Source organism: Diadema setosum, chromosome 20 (genome assembly GCF_964275005.1).
Source record: "Diadema setosum chromosome 20, eeDiaSeto1, whole genome shotgun sequence".
Classification (NCBI taxonomy): domain Eukaryota; kingdom Metazoa; phylum Echinodermata; class Echinoidea; order Diadematoida; family Diadematidae; genus Diadema; species Diadema setosum.
In genome coordinates, this window is record NC_092704.1 from 13,270,626 (window position 1) to 13,295,528 (window position 24,903).

A 24,903-nucleotide genomic window follows, 5' to 3' on the forward strand; every position below is an offset into this window, starting at 1 on the left:
CCCTGCTTGAGATAAGACTACAATATTCCCAACTGCCCACTGAACCTACATGCAGCTGGAAGTACAAAGGATATCCCTGGGCATTATAGGCAATGTTGAATAGACCTTTGTTTGGCAATGGGTTCAATTACAATGCCCATCCCTTCACTGAGGGTTCCCATGACAATTTCCTGACTTGTCCTGAGTTATTCCTAACCACATCCCCCCCCCCAAAAAAAAAAAAAAAAAAAAAATCAGTGTAGCAACTGTCAATCACGCAGTCTGCATTCTACAAATCTGCTCCCCTCCCCCCCCCCCCCGAAAAAAAAGTAATGAAAAATAAACAGATTAACAGATAAATGCATTTATTTTAATGAATGAGCACAATTAATAAATAAACAAACAAATAATTGAAAAATAAATGATGGTCCATAAATGTCACTCTTCTTGAATAGTAGGCACCTACACCCAACTTTATCAGGGTGCATGTTTGGGGGAAATATGGGGGAGAAAGGGACAGGAATACAGGATACAATTCAAACATGGCGTGGACACACATACACCATCAAATAGTGTAGATAGTCATTGGCAAATTCATACTTTGCCAAAGGTGTATACAGCAGGCTTTAAAATAAATGCCTACCATGTGGAAAAATAATCGCATAATCATAGCAATGGATTGTGAACTTGCTCATAATGTTTAAATAGTGCTACTACAGGTATGATCTTGACACTTCTGACTTGTGTAGTAAAGACAGTGTACCCAAACTTTCACCTCCTATGTACCGAAAATTTTACAGTCTCTCTATCAAGAGTAGTCAGTCGATATTGAAATGTTAATGGTGACTCGTGCACAGCTCCACAAGCTCCACCGACACTATCACACAACGGTGGATATGATAGTCACAAATTTGCTAGGTTGTAGGCCTACACTGCCAAAGCCACACTGTAAAATGTATCATCACAATAGTGCACAGACTCTTGCAGCTAAAGACTGATAAATCTTGGCATTTTTTTTTTCTCTCTATCTAGACTTCTTTCTTTCTTTCTGATTGAGGAATACTGCCTGTGCATAGTGTACTACAGCACAATCAACCAACCAGTATCCAGGATCTCTTCCTGTCTGATGTACAAATACATGAGACATGAATACACCAGGGAGGTGGAATACACTCAGTGTGTTCATGGAGCAATACAACATTGTAGCATGCATTTGGTAATCCTACGAAATTCTAGGCAGGCATGGCAATATAGCACTGTGAACAAATGGATTCACACACTTTTCTAATATCACACAGTCATGTGGGAGTGATTCAGTGTACACACTACGTCTTGCCACTTTAAAGATTTCATGCATAATTAGTGAGGGACTCTGGTATTCGTTCTATCACAGAACGAATGCATACGACTTGAATTCACCTTTCCTTCTCTTCCTTCTTGTGTCACAATTGACTTAAATAATATCCCACTCCTGTTTTGTTTGTGCTTATGATGCCATATCATGTTTTGATTCTTTGTTATATGTTGCATCGAAATTGCTTTGTAACTTTCTACGCAGGAACACTGTCTGAAATGCTGAATAAATAATAATGATGACAATCGCACAGAACAAAGAAAGTTGATTAATTCATACAGTTTTAGAAAAATAAATGTATTTTGGGCTGTGCAGTCTACATGCTAGAGTTTTATGATATTAATATGACCATCTCTAGTGATACCAGCAGCTAGATGCTTTAGATATAGAGGTACCCTATATAGGGCCTACAGTATATATATTATATGCAAACAACAGCTCCAGATACATGTGGTGATTGTAGGCCCCCACAATACACCATGTGAGATGACCTTACTGACCTGGCATTCAAATTGCTGCAGTTGCTTCAAGAATCATTGTCTGAGTAAACTACTGCAAAAATACTTTCAGTCACCTTCATAGAGCCCAGTCTTCATCATTGTATATCAGCTGCAATGCTTGTACCTGGAAAACTGATATTTCCCCTTGGCACATGTTTGGGGATATTACGCGTACAGCAGCTACAGTGAGCTGTCAGGAAAAGCTGCCAGGTTCAGGCTGGCAGCAGTATCCAGTTACTATTATGACTGGTTTGTTTTCTGTTTGTTTGCATTTTTGACAAATAGGTCAGAAAAATACCATATGTATCAAATTCCAATGGTGACCCAATTGAAGCTGGTTCAGTACAACACAAATGGCCCAAGACTGATGCAGTAAATCCAATATAGCCATTATTTTGAATTTGATAACAGTCCTCAGCATTGCTGTAATTCTTTCATGCATATCCTGGTATTCAACTTCTTTTCATGCAGCACTGAATTTCACTGACTTCAAACAAACAAAAGGAACACCCCATCCCCACCTTGCCATTCCTATATTCACAAACTTGTAAACTTTCTACCCATTTCTTTGGCATAAGATTTAAATCTTATTCTTATTCACATGTCTGTTTAGGTTTACAGGAGAGATGCAAAGTGCATTCACATTGGTGGTGAAATACTGCGGTATTTCATATGGTAATCTATAATGTGAAGCCCATACAACACGAAATACGCTGCCAAATACTGTAGTGTTGAGGGTGGTACTAGTAATTCATATTTTGCAAAATATATGCATGAATCATATGTCACTCAATACCAGTGAATGCACAGCAGTGTATTGCTCGCATAACCTGACACACTATTTCTCATTAGTCGTAGGTGATATGTGGATGCATAGTGCTTTAAAAAGAAATACCATTGTATTTCGTGACTGAGAAGAGAACTATTAACAGGCCTACCATCAGTGAATTACTGGTATTCTATTAATTAATATATTAATTTTATTAATTACTACCGGTACGGCATGGTAATACAATGTGAATGCACCTACTGTGGAATCATGCACAGTTATACAATTATTGTTATCATGGGGGCATTTCATGAAGTGTTTTGTCAGATATTTTGTCTGAAAACTGTTAAAAGCTACTAAAATCCTTGCATCTGATTGGCTGAGAGCAAATTTACCAGACAAATTTGTTGGAAAAATGCTTCATGAAATGCCCCCCAGGTCTATTTGTTATATTGACCCATTGTAGACTAGTCCCGACAATGTAGTATACTCAGGCAGGTGTCTATGGAAAATTAATCAATGTCAAAGCAAAATTCAGTTTGTCCTCATCAGGTCGAGTGGAGATATAAACAGGTAGCATTTTCCACAGTATATGTTTAATACTACAAAACTCATTTTGTGCACTTGCCTACGTGAACATTTGGGCAAGTATCATATGGAAAACATTAAGTAGGCCTATCCACTCATATCCCTTCCTCCACAGAGAGTTTTAGTTCACCAGCTCAAAGTGGGCACTTGGGTCTAAATCCCTTCGTTATAGCTTTAGCTGCATGTAAGTTTGTATACAGTGTACTGTACATAACAATATTGAATGGTAGCTTTGAAGGTCAAAAAGCTGTTCACTTGAGAACAGGGTAGCGAAACCTGTATTATAGTACTGTATATCTGGTGACTTGATGTCCCCCTTTAATTCCTGGCCTCGACTTGCGCAAGTGAATCTGCACAACTGTTTCCCCCTTTGCATCTCGGTCCGCTTGGACTGTAGGACAAACGAAAATCCAATAAAGGCTGGACAGCAATAGTAATTACATCTGATTAAATTGGACCTCAACTTCCCCCAATTCCTCCCTGATGATGAACAACAACGAAAAATAACAAGACATAATACCAGTACATTCACTTGAAAGAATGTGTTTGTTTGGGTGTGACATGGGGCCAAGCTTGCAAGTCAAGTTTCCTTCTCTTTGTATGTGATGGCATACATGTACATATCAGATCCTTTAGCAACTTTTGTCTGCCAACTGTACTTATCAAGCAATGTGCCTGCAATTCCTGTGCCTGCGGGCAGAGATCAGTTCAAACAGAGACCGCATGAATTCAACATTACAAGAAAAAAAAAGAACTGCACAGGAAGTTGTTGGTTTTGTTTTGTTTTTTTTTTTTGCTTCTTTGGGAGATTTGATCACAATGGTTATGGTTTATTGATTTCCTCTCTATTCATCCTTCTAAAATTTACACATGTATGGCATGCAGTCTTTCATTGCCACGCATGACTGGGAAGCATGCGAAACAAATGTTCTCGTCATTCAAAGGTATGTCTGACAGTCACAAAGTATGGTACTATGCACATCTATTGTTCAATGTATTTGCAATGATACAGGCTTTCATCTATTAAACCTGTTGAAGATTAGTCCAGGGTGTACTTGGGCAGGCGTCTGTATGGGATATGTGTGTAATAGCAAAGTCAGAGGTCTGCAACAGGTTAAGTTAAATTGTCAGCCTGAGTGGAGATCAAATAGATATAATAAAAGAGCCTGACTCAAGGCAACATTGGGCCAGACAGCAAGGTTACAGAGCTTTGCATAGCAGCCCAAGTTCATAGGAATATAATTATTTGATATAATTTAATGTTGCAGCAATGACTCTTACTAGCCTCCCTTTCACATAAAAACTCTTTATTTTTAGACATGTGTCTCATCACATTTCATGGAAATTAAGTAAAAGTCCGAATGTAAACTGGAATCATATTTCAGCGATTCTGTTTCTCAAATCACAAGTGCTGCAGCATGGTCCGGTTGTTATCCAGTTGTGTTTTGCCAGCTTCTTGGCGCACAATTTATGACGTCAAAACGTTCTGACAGATTAAAATCATGACAAGGGCGCAGCGCTTAGCTTGACCTCGTATTCAATCTCGTATTTACAAGGCACACAGTAGCACCAAGGATAGGATATCAATTTCACTTATAGCGATGAGTGCAACTTTGTCTGTGAAGGTTGGTCTCAATGAATTTATACATAAGTAATGAATACCTGGTAGCTATGAAATAAAAAGGTTTTCTGAATGACAGCAATATAACCATCAGACAGGTAAGGATTATACTTTATGCATCATAATCACTATGGTGTGTGTAAATCATTCTTTGTTGTGTCTTAAACTGGAGGGGCAACTAGAAATAGAAACATTGGTCACAGTTATGACACTATAACTAAAAACTGTTTCCTAATCTTCATTTTCTTCTGCTCCAAGAATTACCACAATTTGATCAATCTACTTTTTTTCAGAGGCACGAAGGTCCTCTGGTTTGAAGAATATGTATGTGTCTAGAAAGTACTCAGTAGTGAAAACTAAAAGTTTCTTTCAAAGAAATTTGATTGCAACAGTAATTTGATTGCAACAATAATTTGATTACGACAGAATTGTTTATTTTTAGGTTCAATGTTTTTATTACGCTGGTATTCAAACTGTCACAGATTTTGCTATGTTATTTGCTATATATTGAGGTTGCTTCCAAAATATCCATTATACTGGCAGCATTCCAGACTGTTCTTTTTAACAAAGAGGGATAGACAGACTGAGAGAAAGAGAGAGGAAGAAGAGAAAGGAAGAGAGAAATTGGCTGTCTTTGGAGCTCTTCTTTATATGCAGCTCTTATGAACAACATCAGTTGTAACAGGAAGGTGGGACCACCTCCCTGTTGTACCATATCTCATATTGGAGACACACTCTTCTCTGTGCATTGTGCCATTTGAAATAGTTCACTTAAATTGGAAGACCTATATTCTTGCCTTCTGAAACTCCCTATGATAACTCTAGGCCATTGTCTGATAATGACCTCTTCTTTCTTGTCTGAGAGGTAGAAGACAATTCAAGACCTGTCGATTGACGGAACCTAGCTCCGCTATGCCAGGAATGCCGGTGACCCTTGTGGGTTAAAGGTTTCGTAGTCAATCAATGGGGGAGTCAAACAACCCACTCTTGTGCCAATGGATGAGCTGGAGGTCAGGGCATGGCCAACTGCAAATTTTGACCAAATTCAGCCCCCTCCCCCACTCCCCTCCCCTTCCCCCCCCCCCCCCCCCAAAAAAAAAAATAATAATAATAATAATAATGGCATTTAGCAGTAATAAATTTTGGTGATGCACTCAAATTTTGGCAAAGTGAGGGGGAATATAACTGGCTTCTATAAACAATAGTTAAAATCACACACAGTTGCCAAACTTGAAGATTTAATAGGTCGAAAACTTATAACTGTTGATGATTAGCTCCACTCGTGAATTCACAACGCGGGTTCACACATGCACCTAAACATTTAAGATACAACTTACGAGCGAATCCCTCTCGATGATTATACGAAGTGCAGAGTCTACGGCATAACCTTTTGCCAGCTGGAGGTTGACCCGGAAGCGAACAAGAAGCTAGGTTCACCGCTAACTCACAAGCTTGTTGATTATTAGTATCTATATACATTTCAATTATTTATGATTAATGGAGTAGACTGTATGAATTAGATGTAATTCAACATATAGGGCCTACAAAATACATTTGACATAAGGCAAAGCCAGATGCATTGAGTATTGATGTCTGACATATAGTAGATATAAATTTGGAAATTTCAGAGAGAAAGAGTAACATTATGAAATCAAGTGAAAAAATAGCTTTTATTCAATTTATGACAAATAGCAATAAATGCCAAGAATTATGGTATAAAACCACTTGACCATCCAAGCTTGTAAAATCACCTGGAAACCAAGACTCACCTTGGGGGTCAAAGGGAACCTCCTCACAAGCACCTGGGCTACTCAGTGGTACCACAGGACATTTGAAGACAGCCCCACCAGTATCCACGCCAGTTACCTGGGTTTGTGCCTCCGGAGCCCCAACAAGCACCCTGCATGGAAGAGACAAGAAAGCAAACACAACATAGGAGTTAGGATCCAGGTGAAAACATTCACCAATTACTTAAAGCTTTAGATACAAGACAACATCTCCACTCAATTGATGACAATCCCTCAGTACAGGGATCCATCTCCCTTCCTTTCACACAATCCCTTGAAGGAATCTGAGATGATCCCTTCTTTCCATTTGAGACCATCCCTTGCCTTCATGAGCAACCAACCACTCACCGACTCAAATGGAGGCAGCCATCTTTTCCATGGAGATAAACAAAAATGGGGGAGGGGGAGTGCAATACGGTGATGAATGTAGGGTGGATTTTGATGGATGAGAATAAGCCGGGTACCAGTAGCCATCCAAGAAACAAAAGTCTTGATGGATTTAACCCTGCGAGTCCAAAAAAATATATTTTTGTGGATGGGTACTGTATCTTTTCCTTTATAATTTTTCCCTTTTCATAACTAGAGTTTCCTATTAACACAGGGTGGTCCATGAGGGGTTTTAGCATGTCGCTGCAACATGCTAAAATTCTTGTGCAACATCCTAAAAAGCCAGCAACATGCTATGCAACATCCTTGAGAATTTGCAACAAGCTCAAAGTAAAAGTATTCAAAAATGTGCAAAACATGTGCATAACAGAAGAAACATCAAACTACCAGGTACAGTACTTTAGATATTTGTGTGCAAAACATGAGAACATTGAATGTAAGCAGCACAAAGAGAGATAAGCAGCAAAATGTTGTGTACTACGTACTTATCGTGTGTGCTCCGCGCATATTCAATTTCTGCAATATTCTCAGATTCTGAGCTTGCAACATGCTAAAATTTCAAGTTGTGGACCACCCTGTAACATGTTGGTAATCATAATGTTTTGCAAGGTTGACTCAGTTTCAGAACTTTTAAAAGCTGGTGTTATAAAATGTTATTGACACTAAAACTGGAAAACAAAACATTTCTTTTTTCTAAACAGATTTAATGAATAAATTCAGTACCATCTGATATTTGTTCAATATAGGCTATGCAGTGAAATTCAGAGTTGTCAATTTGATGATGCCTAAATGATGCTTTCTACAGCCAAATTTCTCCCGGTTTTGATGGGTTGAAAACATCCAAATGCAGCACTCACAGCAGCTGTGGATTCAGTGCTGAAATCAATCTCACCCAGAAACAGGTGGAGGCACAAACTTTGATAAACAAAAGTGATAGAATGCATTTCTCTGCAGGCATTAGCATCCATCAAGAGGATTGCTTGATATTTATACAGTCGTAAACACTCCCTCTGTCCTAAATGCTTATCCCTTCCACACACACAAACACTAATGCATACCTCATCATCATTTTTGACAAGTCCCTGCCAGTCTTGCACCATTAACATCACTGATACCATCATCATACTCATCATCATATATCACATTAATATTCATTAGTTCTCTTGTCTTGACAATCAGTACATCATACTCATCATCAGATATCACAGTTAATATTCATTAGTTCTCCTGTCTTGACAATCAGTACACAACAGAACACATTGACAAGCATATCTTGTATAATGTATATTCTGCCCTTTACCATGCCAAAGCACTATCTGTAAGGTATCGGTTACATACTGTCTATGCCGAATATTTCGCGAGGTTTTTATTTTTGCGAATTTCGCGAGTCGGGTGCTATTCGCGAAATTAAAGACTTGCGAAAATATTGACTCTGATCTACGATGTGAATGTTACGTACGCATGTACATTTCTCCGTTCAGTATAGGACTCCACGATCGCGAATTTAACCACTCACAAAATCGTTGGGAATTCCTGATTCATGGAAATTTTTCGTATTAATTATTGTTACTTCCTGTGATATTGCATCTGTTTTTCATCTTCCTTGCTTTCATTGCAATCACTGCATAAATATGTTGTTCATGATTATTACCACTATCCATTTTAAAGGCATAATTCACCATTTGCAGATGAAACAAAAACCAAGCATTAGTGTTTTGAAATAGTTCTAAAATGTGAGTTAGGGATAGAAACAACCACTGTAAAAATTTGAATAGATCTGTATGATTGATGTGAAGTATTGTTTAATACACAAAATGTGAACAATAGTTAAAATGAAAAATGTTTCCAGACTAAACCGTCTACAGTTATGCTTTATTGAGAAAAATACTGATCTCCTTAAATATTAGGCGTTTTTTGCAAAAATTTTACTTCACATATGCATCAAATGTGATATATGTGATGATTTTTTTTAAAATCACTGCTCCCAAAGGTAAAGAGGACCTTTAATGTCCATATGTATAAACTACAACCATTTCCCAATACTTTCTACACACTGTCATTTTCATTCACACTCAATGGAATTTCCCAGCTATATTTGATATACACATCATTCATCTAAACTGTCACCAGTCCTGCCCACTAAGACTTTTCACAGTCAACAAGATGCTTCTAGAGAAGGAAGAGAGTGTAGATCACGACTATAATCTCCTATAAGAGTAGCTGACAAAGTGGGCTGGACAGAATGAAGCAAGGTCACGTTTCACAAACTGGGTCACATCCGGTCGAACAGCCTGCAACTCAATCGGTTTCAGAGAACCCTTGTCACGCTAAAACTCTGTCCCATGCAGGAAATAAAAAAAATTACAAAAATCGCACATCAAAAGATTTGTAAATCATATGAATGACAAGGATATGGAGAGAGAATATCATTTTCTTAATTCAGCCATATACCAGATCAATTCACTGTTGGTCCACTTCCAGAACTTGCAGCAAGATGGCACTCATTGTCTGTGCTGTGAGTTCGGTCTCAAGTCTACAAAATTACATTATTGAAGGACTGCAAACACTAAGACATCACAATTAAGGAGATTTCAAAAGGGCGATCCCAAAGACACAGGTGTGTTATGTGTAAGTAGCAAAATTCTCACATCAGAGAGGTTTTCACAGGCTCTTCTGCAAGAATATAAATAATTTGTTTTCGTTGAGACTCCTACAGAAACAGAGAGATTAGGGTAATACTGTTGGTAATGACACACACAAAAAACCAAAAAAACAATGATGGCATAATTAGCCCTGTTTCTAACTATCAGATACAAAGTATTCATTGAAAAGAGAATACAAAGCAAAATAAATGACACTCAGTTTATGTATATATATATTATATATATATTATATATATATATATATATATATATATATATATATATATATATATATATATATATATAAAACCCTGGAAGGACTCTTTGATCTTAAGATCCCAGTGTGCTGCACATGAATGCAAACTATAAGAATTTGTTAATTGAATAATACATCGAGAATTGGAAATCCACATACCTTTTTTTCACAAGAAGCTTTTTTTCTCCCAGTAAAATCTTTTATAATATAATAAATAAAAATAGCAAGTCCAAACACGCACATCTGAACTTGACGCTATTTCCATATTTGTCTTGGTTAAATCAGTAATATTCTTCCTTTCAGTTTTACAAGTTTGAACCAAAACTAGAGTGCTGTTTTGGAGTTGTTTTGGCATTATTTCCTTGCTACAGAAGCTGCTTGAAATGATTGTAAAATTTTTATGTCATGCAATCAAGGCAATCATCTGATTCTTATTCTCCGCATTGTCTAAGAAATCATAACACTCCCATTTAAGAAAGAAATATCAACCACTCTCATACTAATGCTATATTCTTACTTGTGTCATTATCATTATTATCTTTATCACTAACTTTGTCATTATCATCTTTATCACAGCAATTATTGGTCTCATCTTGGTGTGGACACAAGCGACATTCATCTTTGTTTTATAGCATCGCTCCTTCTGAGTGCCCTGCAATAATCATTACCCCCATAGCATTTCTACACCCGATATAAAACAGGGATGTAAAGTGGGCAAAACATCTGGTCCAAGGATGTCTAACTCATGAACACTCTCCAACATATACTTCACTGCTCCATAGCCATACATTGTATGTAATTTATTTAGCAATGGAATGAGTAACTAATATATATATCACCAGATTATACACAACACGAAGACCACGGACTAATGGAAGCCGCCAATGGAGCATTTATCATAAACGCGAGTTATGATCGTGCCTGCATGGAACGCCGCAGTAAGGCTGGTGTGACCCGACCAAGCAGCTGCGAGGTTGGTTGCCTGCTATCTTCCCCAGATGGCGAAGTACTAGAACGGAAACTGCCCTCATTAAAATGTCGCATCGCATTGACGCGATATCTGTTTCTAGATTCCTACAGTCATCGTGTTCTCTCTCCATCTCTCTCTGCACCCAAAATCCCATTCACATTCGTGCGCTGAAAGCAACAAGATATCTAGTTTAGAAGAGCGCTCCTGCACGAGTGTGAAGACCAGCGGGAACACGTATTAAAAAAAAAAATACGAACCACGATCGTAATGCCATCATCTAGTGGTTAAGACAATCTTGATGGGTGATGCAAAAAGCGAAAAAAAAAAAAAAAAACAATAAACGATTTGCTTGCTACCATGTTTCTGTGTCTTATATAAGAAAGCATCCTTTCCTTTCACTGTATACTTTTGCATAAAGTCGCCCCCTTCCTCTCCACTCGTCTTCTGTGATAATGTTTGGTTCATTTCTCTGCACGTGGATGTACAAAAATGCCTGCATTGTTCTTTTTTAAGCTCTTACGTCAGAGCATCGCACGGCGACGAGTAAAGTGACGAATTACCCTTTGCGCCTCGTGGAACATCACTTACCAAAAAGAGCAATTGACATCGGGAGGAAGGGTGGGGGGGGGGGGGGATACAACTTGAAAGTGCATGTTTAGTTCATGGATTACGTTAGCGCACTTCTATTGAAATGTTACCGACATCAACGGCACGACGCATTTCATCTCTGCGTAAATAACTCTTCGTTTAGCAAGCTGCACTTTATAACCCCACAGCAACGGGGTCGAACTTCCCCAAGAAAAAGCAAGTGTTTTTAATTTTAGCGCTTGTGCGAAACCTAACAGTCCTCCACACCAAGATCATGGTGGTTGGAGAGGAAAATATGCAGACGATACTTATACAGTGGTAGCAAGAGTACTGCACGATATTCGTCGTATTTGCGTGTTCTGTTGATCTTAGAATTAAACTGAAGAAAAAGACGTTGAATGGAAACGTTTTAGGCAAACAGAATGACAAATTTGAATGATCAGCCCATGAATTGCAGTGAAATTTCAGTTTCTTTTGAGTGTCAGTTTGCGAAAAAAAAATCACACAACGACGTAGATAGGCAGATCTTGATAACCACAGTGGGTCCTAATCGGTTTTGTAAATTTGAGTTGGCACTCTTGCCTGTGCCAGTTCAACAAATGCTGTTGTGCTGGTTGGTTGCACTCTAAAAACACGAATGTTGAATTAGCATTTAAAAGGGCCGAGGAGTGACAACATTTTCAAAGTGTTGGTTTTCCTGCTAGATTCAACATTTAAAATGTTATTTTAAAAGTTGGATGCAACACTTCAAAAAATGCTGTCACTCCTCGGCCCTTTTAAATGTTAATTCAACATTTGCGTTTTTAGAGTGTGGTTGGGTTTTCTCTTTTCTTTTCTTTTCTTTTTATGACATTGTTGATGTTTCAAGCAGACATGGAAAATATGCACAGAAGAATCATGAAACATGATGTTGTTGTGGAGGTCGTGATATTCACCGATATTAATGGCTGTAAGGTAGATAATTCCTAGCCTAATCTGCAGCTGATCACTGCCAAGAATTTACGTCATCGCGGAGAAAAACGGAAGCAAAGAGTGAGACTTCTTTTCAGGGGAATTCTCCTCACACAAAAGAGATAGGGACCTTTCAGAGGATTTGAGACGCATTATAGGCTCGTGCAGTCGCTCGAGGAAAACTCATTTTCTTCAGACGAGTTATACGCGTCTGTGAATGTTCCACAGCTTCGTCTCCATCGAACGCAGCTGTTCTGGGTTCGCCTTGCTGCTCATCCAACTTTATGCGACGAAAAGCTCGTGGAGCAGACCCAGGATTCCGCAGCCAAGTCTACAGTTTGTGTCGGGATTTGACATTCTAATCATGTGCTCATTGCAAATTACGTTAGGCAGAAAAAAAAAATCGATGCTCAGATTAAATTTGCAAAAATGAGGTCGTGGAGGCGAGCGCACATGAGATACAATAACAGTCACTGAAGGGCATGACTCAGTTAAAAACGAAAGAAGAAAGAGAAGTGCCTTTGACTATTTATTAATGATACTTTAAAATTATCACATATATGAGTAATGTCACTCATTGACTTTAATACATTTAACTCAGATAATCCCTTTCAGATCTCTTCCGGAGGGATAATAATCTCGAGTAAGGAAGAAAAATAAAACAGTCTTATACTCATTTTAATAAGACTGCATGGTGGCCCGTTTGAGACATGTTATTATCACTCCAGAGTTCGGTAGCTGCGCTGCATGATGCTCCCTTGAAAAATATTACCGATTATAAAATGTGTTCGAAATACTCACTTTACTGTATATTTTTCTGAACTTCAGCTATTGTCATCTCGCACTATCTGTAAACTGAGTTTTGGTGCTCGGAAGTAGCTCACTTTATCGATTTTCCTGCATGCCAGCGATTAATTTCACATGAATCATACAGGCGTGTATTCAAGCATCACCATGACAACACAAACTTGCAAGCACGATTACGATAATGTCAACTTGATCTCTAATCCTCCTTTGGAAAATCTGATGTATAAGTTGTATCTCTTGTGGTATAGTAAGGCGGGATGTAGTTATCAAAGCTTGCATAATTATTTGCAACGCCGATGTTTAATCATTATGAAATCAGCCTAAAAACAGGCCATATACTATCGAAATACGCAAAAACAGGCACTATCAAATATTTCAAGTTAAATACGTGATCAAACACCGCGTTTTGTTATTGTTGTATTGTTCGAAATCATTGTCCATCCGATACCTCTTCATTATCTAAAATCATGGCGACGCAATTTCTTTCCGACAACACGAAAAACGCATGCGTATTTGCAAACGAGCAGGGGGGGGGATGGTGGATTATGGGGTAGGGAGACAAAATCCTCCTGGTTATGTCGTTAGGACCAATCTCGTCGAGTCCCATATAAGCTCCCAGCATGATCACACTTCCATGAATTCCATAAATGGCTTTGCCACCACGGAGGTCGTGCGTATATACTGTACTGTAAACCGCTACCATGTCTACCCCATTAGGCCTAATTTCAGAGAATTACCCGCTACTTTGCCCCGACTTGGTGAAGGAGATCTGGTGTTCTCTTCAGCAAGAAACTAGCCGGAGAAGACGTTGGTGATTAGTCTGTCAGTGATCAGACATACGTAGTCAAAAATAATAAGAATGGCCCACACTGTCTGTCACCAACGACCTTCAATAAAATGCAATGAAAATAAAAGCCGAGCGTTGCGTTTTTATACGCGGGTGGTTTGGTTTAAGACCAAACATCACGCTAGAGTAAAAATAATTGGAGCCAGAATTATCTCCTTCAGTGATCATCTCTTTCATCCTTTTCGCTCATGCGCAGTAACAAAAATTAAAAACACATGCCTGTACATGCAGTGGAGAAGTGATGGATTATGGCCTTGTGAACGATGCAGACACCCATGCGACACACACAAAATTCTAGTATGTATAAAACACAACATCATTGATCATTCCAGGGAGGTGCCTGATCAATCCAATTTTGTCGCATAAATGTGCGTATGTGTGTGTGTGTGTGTGTGTGTGTGTAATCAATTTAGTATTACTCGTATTACCATGGCATAAAAATAACACATGACAATGCACGCCTACAGCGCAGGTATACACACAAACTGAGCGTGTCACTGTGTTGCACTCGCACACCATGCATACTAGTAACACACAAATGCGGTATCCCTTTGGTTTGTGGCGCCACTGAATGGACTCTAGAAGATAGCACAGGATTCTAACGATGACGTCACAGCGGAGTAATCTCTCAACGCTCCAGCATGACTCATGCGGACTCACGCTCTATTCTTCCCGCTGACTAAAAGGGCTAAGTATAGCTTGTGTGTGTGTGTGTGTGTGTGTGTGTGTGTGTGTGTGTGTGTGCGTGTGTGTGCGTGTGTGTGTGTGTCTCCGTTGTGCATAATGTTTTCACGATTCTGCATCGCCAGGGATGCACGACGCAACAACCTAGGTCATTATACACACCAAGCAACGCTAGGGTGGAAAAGGAAACAAAACAACCACTCGGATTTGATACCGAGAAGTTCCAGTATTATGCTATGAGTAGCTCATTATCTTCGACATGCCGCAAAATTAATATTATAGCACACCGCTTTCCTCAACTTGCACACAATTCCTGTCTTAAATTCAGCTGGAAATGAAATGATATACCGGTGTTTCGGTAAAAAGAAGAAATTTACCTGACCAAATCAGCAACTGCATTCAATGTCATGACACTGGGATATGTCTGAACTTTCATTAAATTGCACCAAAAAAATACATTCGAGATATACCTCAATGTGTGATTGCAAATGTGATTGTACTATCACTAATAAACATGCCGTAATATATTATCAATAATATGTTAACCACTACTACTCGGGGCAAATAGTGATTCTGATGAATCTTCACGCATAGCAAAGCCATTCCTTAGTCATTCCTTTTCCTTTTTGTCGCGTATTGTGTGGGAGCATGGAGGTGGAATAGGTTGGTTTGGTTTCACTTTGGATACGTTGTTGTCTGCTATAATAGGAAAGAGGAGAGGTCTGCACTCCGCTCGGAACCCTTTAATCCGCGTCAGACGGCAAACTACGGTTGGCGGGGTCGTCTATAATTCGCTCCAATCGAGACGACAAAACGGCAATATCGTTGAGGCCGTGGCTCGGTGAAAATCTAATAATGCACACCTTTTGTGAACTACATTGGCAGTGTGCTTATTTTCTCTGTCCCGTAAAGGGCCCATCTCGGGAACAAGCCCACGTGCTTTATTGAGTCGTGTGTATATACTTTTTTCTCCCTCGTCACTTTTATACTTCATCATGAATCATCGTACGAGGCTATGATTCACTGCTCGAGGCTGTTCATACAAACTGCGGACGGATGCACTCTGCCAAGACGGTGCGTAACCGCGAGTTGGACGGCCTGTAGTGGTATAATGAAAGGGTTTTGTATTTAATGAGAGCAAGGACCTTCCGTTCTTCCACGGAAAAATTGTTGACGAGCATTACCCGCTAACAATGATATCACTGTTCCGATTCAATCCAATTACTGTATACCCTTTGCAAACTCTGGCATGAGTGTAAAAAGGAGTGGTGTTTGCTGTCATTGTTGTTGTTATGTACTTGTTGGAAGAAGGCCTACATCATAGGTTTGGGTACCGTGTTATGGTATGCACATTGTAGTAATAATGTTCCCATAGAAGTCGTGGATGGAATTTGCCCCCCAGAGAAAGTCTGGAGATGGTTCAGAAGACAGCACCCTTCAGTTTCACAACCTCTTATGAGGACAGATAGTATTATACACATTTGAAGTCGTCAATCCAATGTCAATCACGACGACTGCCACACCACAAGTCAATATTCATGATTCTAGAGAATGAATAACCCAATTTGAAAGTTTCACATGTTTTCACTCAACAGCTACATTGTACGTATAAAGGGCCTGTATTTGGAGTACCGACATAACATGTACAAATTAAAGTCAGCAATCATAAAGTCCTCGCGAGTATTCTATTGGCCTATCTACAAATCATTACCATTAATGTTCTTATATCAATAAGATTTATTCGCATTGCATCAAATTATTGCAGTCCTTGCCATGATGCTTCTTAGGGGGAAGGAGTTGTGTTTGCTATACCGAAGCATAATTGCTTTATGAATATAACATTTTCACGTAGGCCTATATACACTCCGATATAAAGCGGTCGATGACATCGAAACGTGTGCATTATCATCGCCTCTGGAGTCCAATCAACCATGTCTCTGTTAGTAGCTCCATGAATCAACAAGGAGTCGGCGTGAAGTCGTGGTGGGGCATGGTAGCGTGTTATCCAACGGCCGAGCCGAAGCCGAATGTATCTCGCCCGCGGCCCAACTCCATCTGATTTAACTCCTCCCCCCCCCCCCCTTCCTCAGGCTAATATCTCTTGCAATTGCCAATATGAGTGGGCCTCTGACAAAGACTAATATGATGGAGAGACACACCTCGTCTCTTCATCAACATTCTCTTGTCTCTTGTCAGCTTCGGTCGAGTGAAGTTGAACACGCCAGGTCATCAGCTAGGCCTGACAGAAAGTGTCCGGACAATCGATCATTTAATTCCTTCGCTGTCGCAATTGACAACATTTAGTACAGAGAGCTCTCTCGAGCAGAATCAGGATGACTATTCTGCGTCGAGCTTTGATTCGTGCTCATACGAGTATCATCCGATCACAGACAGCTGACTACACGTCAGTTCCTTGGAATTGATAGCAACCGGAAAGGCAAAGTCTTCGGAAAACCATGGACCCTACCTAGGGTCCATGGGAAAACCAAGGAGGTACTAGGCGAGCTCGCCTATAGTACCTCCTTGGGAAAACTGTGGTACAGTGGGTATTATAGGGGTCCGGACTCCCAAAGTGGGAGGGTGCGGACTCCGGAGTTCGAATCTTGCCCAGTGCGTACATCAAATACGAAGGGGACAAAAATTTTAATGTGTTATAGCCAGGTGCAAACCCCCTTCTTCATCTACCCAACCCCTTGTTGTTGTTGTTGTTGTTGTTGTTGTTGTTGTTGTTGTTGTTGTTGTTGTTGTTGTTGTTGTTTTTTTTTTCTCTCTCTCCCCCTCACTCTCTTGATGAATTCAGTAGAACTACATCGCAAAAAATGATAAAGACCATGAAGGCCCTCTGAGAGAGCTGCGCAAGCACTGAATCAGAAAGATACCCTGCACGGGTCTTCGGCAATTACCCCCTGGGCAATTACCCCAGACCCTTCCCCCGACCCTAACCCTAATCCTAATCCTGAACCTACTCCTAACCCTAACCCAAACTCTACACCCTATAAACCTAACCCTAACCCTAATCTTTACTCTAACCTTATCACCATCTACAGTATTTAGCCGGGGGGGGGGGGTGTAATTGCCCTATACGCCCTGCACAAATTACACCATTATCGTATGCTTTACATCACGTTGTATGAAAAACGATATAAACACTGCCTGACTGTGCCAGACTCTGTTGCAAATTTTGGTAATGCATGGGGCGGCGGCAATATCAGTAGACGGATGTCATCAGCGCTTAATTTTTCAACTTCTTCTCTCTACGATGACTATCAAATTACCTGCAAATGAGCGGTCCTTGTGTACAGCACCAGACAGACAAATGCCACTTAACAGGCTTTTCAATAATTTTACTGGTAAATGCATCTACGTATTTTATGATGAGCAGATCCATATTACATTTTGGATGTGGTAATTTTAAAGGGAAAAAAAAGAAGAGAAATAATGCCTCCAGCACTCTTCGGTATGGAGGCATAGGTAATGGAAATCGTGTTGATGCATGGTAACAACGAATATATTGTCTGATTTGTTTTGTTTTGCTTTGTTTTTATTTCATGCTGGTGTGTGACCACATAAACATCGACAGGACTTTCCTTGCAATAGGCGAGAATGTGAATGGAAAAAACAAACAAATTTTGAGACTGACAGCAAAAAGACATTGTAAGTGTGCAAATAAAAGCCAGCAGATACTCATCAAAAAAGTGCCCGGTTAAAAATAATACAATAATAATAATAATAATAATAATTTCATACCAGTGCAGTGACAACTATCGTACAACAAGCAAATTTCCACTTTGTTTTGGAAAGTATGTCCTGACAGTATACCACATCATAATTTACTCGAAATTCTCCTACAAAAACCTGATCATAAAATGAAGTCATCAAAACGGCTGCCTACAAGGGGCCAATTCAACGTAACTAACATCTTACGATTATAATCTTGGAAATTGTATATTTGAGGAAAGCAATTATTGTATCGCAAAAAAAAAAATGTAACTCTAGGGATAGCTTATCTGTTGAGACAGCGGCGTACAGCACATTTAAAAAAAAAAAAAAAAAAGTCTTTGGAACCTGGGTGCAAACGGGGGCAGAGGAGCTGGCATCGCTTCTCCGGGTATCGCTATGTACATTTTGCAAGATGATGATGACTGTAAATTGGTCACTGTTCGCTGGCAACAGATTTAAAAATTTATGAACATATCACTTCTGTAACAAAGCCTGCGACGATTTTTACCCAATCTCATTCACTGTCATTGGTTATTGCAGGAAGATATAATAATTGATGACGTAATTTGGGTATTGTTCCCGAAGAGGAATTCTAGATAAATTCTACGTGTGAGGATGTAAGGATCTACACTTCCAAAATGTATCGCAATATCCCGTCTTGTTATAAGCGATACTTAACACTTCACCCTATATCCATCCATCATCTGAAAGTCTGAAACAAACATAGAAGCTAATACCTTGTCATAATAATTCATCGTAAGTTTCTCCCTTCGTGCACAGATGGGGCTCCAATGTGTCATGTTCGCCTGGCCTCATTCCTAAAATCCATTAGAAATGTCAAATTACGTATGAATGTATTTACAAATCAAAATATGGCTTTGAATTTCAGACTTGATTTAATTCTTCACACGAGGGTATGCTCTGAGCCGGTCGCTGTTGGAGGCGGGACAAAATACACGAAACAACAACAAAAACAACAACAAAACCAATACAGATTGCTTTACCGCTGTTATAGAACGGTGACTGCTCTCTCATATTATTTCCTCTTCTGCGAAGAGTTAATAAAAAAAGATTGCATCTTATTACGCCAGGAGAGGGGAGGAGGAAATTCCTAACGTAATTTGAGAATACATGACATCAAACTCACGGGCAAATAATTCCACTACAGAGTGCAAACTCACTCAGTGTAGGAGGAAACTGTTTGTGAGTCATTCGATCGATATTTGGACAAGGTTGCATTTTGTTGAATTTATTGCTGAAGCGCAATGTCATATTTATTGATGTTGACATCAGAATGAAAAAAGCGACTCATTCCAGAAATCGTTAAGGATACCAACATGCATTATTGAACCAATATTTGGACTTTCTTTTGTAATGTGCTAAATCATTTCCTTGATCAATATTTGTCAGCCTTGATGATATGTCCCAATATAAAGTTGGCAAAATATTATGTGTCGTTTGGGAAACACTGACCTTGTATCCTTGAAACGGAAGTTGTGGTTCGGGGATGTTTGGATACATGTACTTATGAATACTCGAGTCGCAAATGTAAAGTCGTTTATGTCACAGAAAATCAAAATATCCCCCAATAATCTCGTCCAAATGATTTGGGAATTGCCCCTTAAGACATTATAATTCAGATCTCAAATTTTCTTTCTTCTATTTTCACGGAGTACATGTATATGGTAGTAACATAAGGCGTTACTTGTTGTTTGTTTATTGGGGAAAAGCGCAGATTCCCTGGAATGGTCACAAGCTGAATCATGGCAGGTAAGAACTTTGCTTACATAGCTTCAGCCTATTTGATATTCCACAGACCTTTCTACAAGCAAACAGTCACAGTAACTATGCAAATAGAACGAAATAATGCATATGTTATACATCCTCTAACGGCCCTGGTAATTTGCGAGAGCTTTTAGCAATGTCCATTAGAGCTTTTGTAACTTTGCGGTTCCGTTTTAGGCACTGCGCACTCATCGTAAACGGAAGGTTGGTTAGACGCAGTGTTGTGTTATAGTAAAGAAGCAGTGGTAAGTGGTATTTGAAACAACATTATTCATGAAGAGGAAAAACAGTTTAGATTTATAAGCAGTGCGTCTAATAAACCCGATGAACAATGCCTAATTTCATCCGGGTATTTCATCTCCGTGCGCGAAGCATGGTTTTGCGGCAAGTTGTGCTTATACAATACATGGGGGTATCCTTACGCGATTTCACTTTACCTATCACATCCGTGGTGGAGATGAGAATTGGGCTTTTAACTTTTTTTCGAGAAACCAAGAAAACACTTATGAAATTGTATACAGAGCATACCATTTAAGAGGAATTCAAAGTTTATCTGATGAAAATCGGGTTTGGAATGACTGAAACATCAAAGAACAAAGTAAAACAAAGCGATCGTAATAAAAGGTGGGTCCCACACTTTATTAGAATCGCCGTGTTTTGGATATCTCAGCCATTTCAAAACCAGTTTTCATTAAATAAACGTTGAATTCCTCATGGAATTACATGCTCTTTCGTATTTCATAAGAGGTTTCTCATTATCTCACCAACAAATGTCAGAAACCTAAAATTAGGTCTCAACCAAAACTATACGATCCCTTTCATGTCCGTCTTCCCCATCCACCGGGGAGGTAGGAAGAGACTCTTAAACGATGTAAGTCGTCCGAAGCACGTAAAAGTTCCAATGTAATCGTGTCTGTGTGATTATAACCACTCCCACATAGTTCGCGTGCAATGGGAAACATGCAATAAAGATCATGTGAAAGCACTGTTCTACCTCACATCGGAGAAGTATATCATTATATCCAATATATAAAGATTGTACATGTATCTGTTACTATAGAAAGCTACATTTCAAGTGCACGCTTCGACTCAGAATTCAAGACATAACTACAAGTAAAGTGTCTTGAAATTGGATATACCCTAGTACAAGGCACCAAGGCTGTATATTACAGAGGGGAATCCAAACTTCGTTTTTCTTCTTCTTCTTTTTTTCATGGAGAGACAAAATTAATATCATCACTGCTTGAACGTCTTGTCAAAAAGCTATGAAAATGAATAATTGAGAAAGAGAAAGGGGGCGTAGAGAAACATAGAAGATACTAGTATTACGCCTCTGTTTTTAGAAGGTATACAAATATTTATTTACTCGCAACGCAGGGATGTTTTAGTTTCTTTGCTGTAGAACCACTGCAGAAACATTCACAGCATGAAACTTTCGCGAATAACACTGGCACTCCCATGCTTCGCATGGACCAAAACTTTCGCGTGCATAATATTTATTTCGGGAACCTTGGCTCCTCCCGAAATTCGCAGAAGCTCCATGCGTGCACGCGAAAATTTTTATAGTTTCACAGTATAACAGGCCCATACATATTATCCTGCTTTCACTGAAACACTCCCTTAACCTCTGCGGGCCAGCTTTGGTTTCAGTGGGCGGAGTCAATATCATAATTCATAATTTTACGTTATACCAATATCACTTGACCTCAGGACATCCGGAGAAACAGAGATGGGAAAAAACACAGTAGGCCCATTTCTGCGAGCGACTTCCACCGCGCAAGGTCAAGATGCGAAGGAAAATTGTATCATCCAAACAGAAAAAAAAATTATAGGCAGTCCCGTTTGCCTACTCAACAAATAGCATTAAAAATATGTCACAGTATTTACGCACTATGGTTTTACAATGCTATATAATCTTATATTATTCTATAGAGAGGCTAAGACAGACTTTGCCCCTCATAATCTGACGCAGCATGCTGTACAGTAAACATAATTATAAGAAGTGAATTTTGACGAATTTTGACAGATTGCACAAGCATGCTAAGAAGACCAAATAATTATGCACCACAATGCAGCATTGTATTTAGATCTGTATCATATTACCTCATTGTTCACCCCCCAACACACACACACACACGCACACAGACACACACACACACACACACACACACACACTAACTTGCCGCTATAGAAAAATTGGTTCAACTTTGCACCATTCAGACCAGTGTCACGATGGGAGCACAAAGGTGCCATTTTCTGGTCTGAAAGGTGTAAAGTTGCACCCGTATAAGGTGCTAAATCCCAGTGTGACATTGGTCTGCGCCGTGCAAAGTTGAACTTATTTTCTTAGTTTGTAGCCTATATAGGCAAGTTTGTCTCTTACGGTGGAAATTCCATTCTGTGTTCATGTTCATTATATTCATTCGATAAGTTAAACCAAACAAACAGAGCACTACAAGTTCGTTCAATCAGAGCATTAACTGGGTTTGAAAGCTTCGCGAAAAAGTGATATCGGATATAATTATGCAAATTACACACAAAAGGTGATGAAACAACTTGTCTCAAAACTTTCGTTTGGATTGTAAAACGTATAGAATATAAATAACATTTTTCATAATTATAACCATGCTCTTCTGTCATTAATTTTATTATCTTCTTCCGTTTGCAAAGTCATCATTGGCTATTGACAAGCACAACATAATCTAATTTCGTTTAGATTGATATTCAAATGAAAGATCTGATCTCCTCTTTTTTGATTCATGCATGAAAATGTCAATCACATGCACGAGAATGGGAACATTATGAAGCCATGACAGAATATCCGCTTTCGAGATTTAATTTTAAATGTGTGATAATCACTGCTCTGGGTAATGAACAGGCAAAGCCTCAAAACCAATCATTAGAGGTTTTTGTTTTGAACCCGGTATTTCTGGTTTATCTCGTAGGAATCATTTTCCATGCATTATCTATTCTGAAGTATTACAACACTTCAGAGGTGACGTACATGTACAGTGACCTATACTCGTATAAGAAGTATCCTCGCTGAGCACAACTTCTGGGAAGTGCAGTATTCAGCTTGTTTTACAGGCTTTACATACAAGTTGCTGTGTCCTCGGCTTCTATTGCACGAGTAAACAAGTATACGCAGATCATTGTCAGGCCTAATATATACGTGTTTCAGTGGAATCGAACTACGATCGAAGAAAGAGATGGAATGGGGTCATTACGAGGTCGAATTAAAACGCCTTCTGCGTGATTTTATATCCATCAATCATTGCTTATTATTTTACAGGCCTACACAATCATATTCCATAATATGAGAGGTCAGGAAGAATTTCAGTAACAAATTTCCTTGGAAGCAATAATACAATAATGATACGACTATAGTATAGTGTGCGTGTGTGTGTGTGCGCGCGCGCACACACACCAGAGGGTGCTTTGTAATTATCGTTATTAATGTAATTTTCTTTATCATTGCTTCATCGATCATCACCAGAATTATTGAACATGGACTAGATGCAGCTGTCATCTGCATCTTCACAGGGGCACGCACTGCTAATTAGCAAGTAACTTCAGTTTTGGATTTCGCGTGTTATAATCGTTCCAAAACTTCAAAATAGGCGGCAATGACATCACATGAAATTTAATTCCATTCAATCTACATGTATTTCCAAAAGCATGCTGTGAAGTCTGTTCCTGGAAGCCAAGACTAGGGGATAATCTAGCGGTTGGGAAAATGCGATACCCTCTTGACACTCTTGCCGGGATCACTCTGTCGACGTTGATGACGAAGACGAGCGCGTGTGAGGTTGTCGTGCACAGGAGCTCGGGAGGAAGCGCGCGAGACAATGTGTGACTCATCGCGCACGAAAGGTCACAAGAGAGCGCGAGAAATATTTCTTATAACAAGTAGACGTGCATGGTTCGTTGTCAAGAGTTCGAGAATGAATGAAGTCAACTGGAAAATAATGTGATGGACTATACGGGCGTGTCAATCGTTCATATTACATTTTCTCCAAAATCAACTGATCTGTTGCTGTTGTAGTCAGTTTTCCATGGTGCAATAAACATCAAAAGAGAAGCGGTCTTTTCCCGAAATCTGTATTGTGAAGCAATGTAACAAATATATTGGAAAAGGGAAAGGACATGGATAAAACAGATACTTAAAGAATCTGATCTCTTGAGCATCATTACGTCACACAACATGGCGTCCGTATTATTGGCACCTTAGAATGGCCGTGTCAACCATTTTGAAGGTGACGTCACTGCTTCGAAATGTTTTGAACGCGGCATGCAAATATGTCTTTTTATTTCGGAAAAAAAAAATATTTTCATAACTTTCCTATAACGGTGACTTTCGGTTTATTATCATTACTTGCACAGAGATACGGGATGGTTCTTGAATGTTTTCTAAAACTGCTGATTGCTGTATTTACGCTCGTAATTTATGTTGTCGACAAGTAATTGACATTAATGATGTGGTGCTTCAAGTTCAGAGGACGGTCAGATTGGGGCGGGTGAATTGTATTATGTACCAGCAAATGAACTGGAAATGTCGCATCTCGAAATAGAGAGAAATGTCATGTTGCTACGTTCATCATGGATTCACGACGGGTATGAATTCAAACGCCGGGACTCTTCAGTAGTATCTTTCTTATTGATTACCAA

The 24,903-nt window shown here is 39.3% G+C and overlaps 1 protein-coding gene across 1 annotated transcript in view; it reads right to left on the bottom strand.

Moving 5' to 3' along the window:
* Window positions 1-8,054, bottom strand: part of LOC140243428 (integrin alpha-8-like) — a 74,063-nt gene extending 66,009 nt beyond the window's left edge. The window contains exons 1-2 of the mRNA XM_072323106.1: window positions 8,044-8,054; window positions 6,581-6,711 (exon numbers count right to left, since the gene is read on the bottom strand). Coding sequence (XP_072179207.1) covers window positions 6,581-6,711; window positions 8,044-8,054 — 142 coding nt within the window. The remainder of the gene's footprint in view (window positions 1-6,580; window positions 6,712-8,043) is intronic.
* Window positions 8,055-24,903: the final 16,849 nt, after the last annotated feature.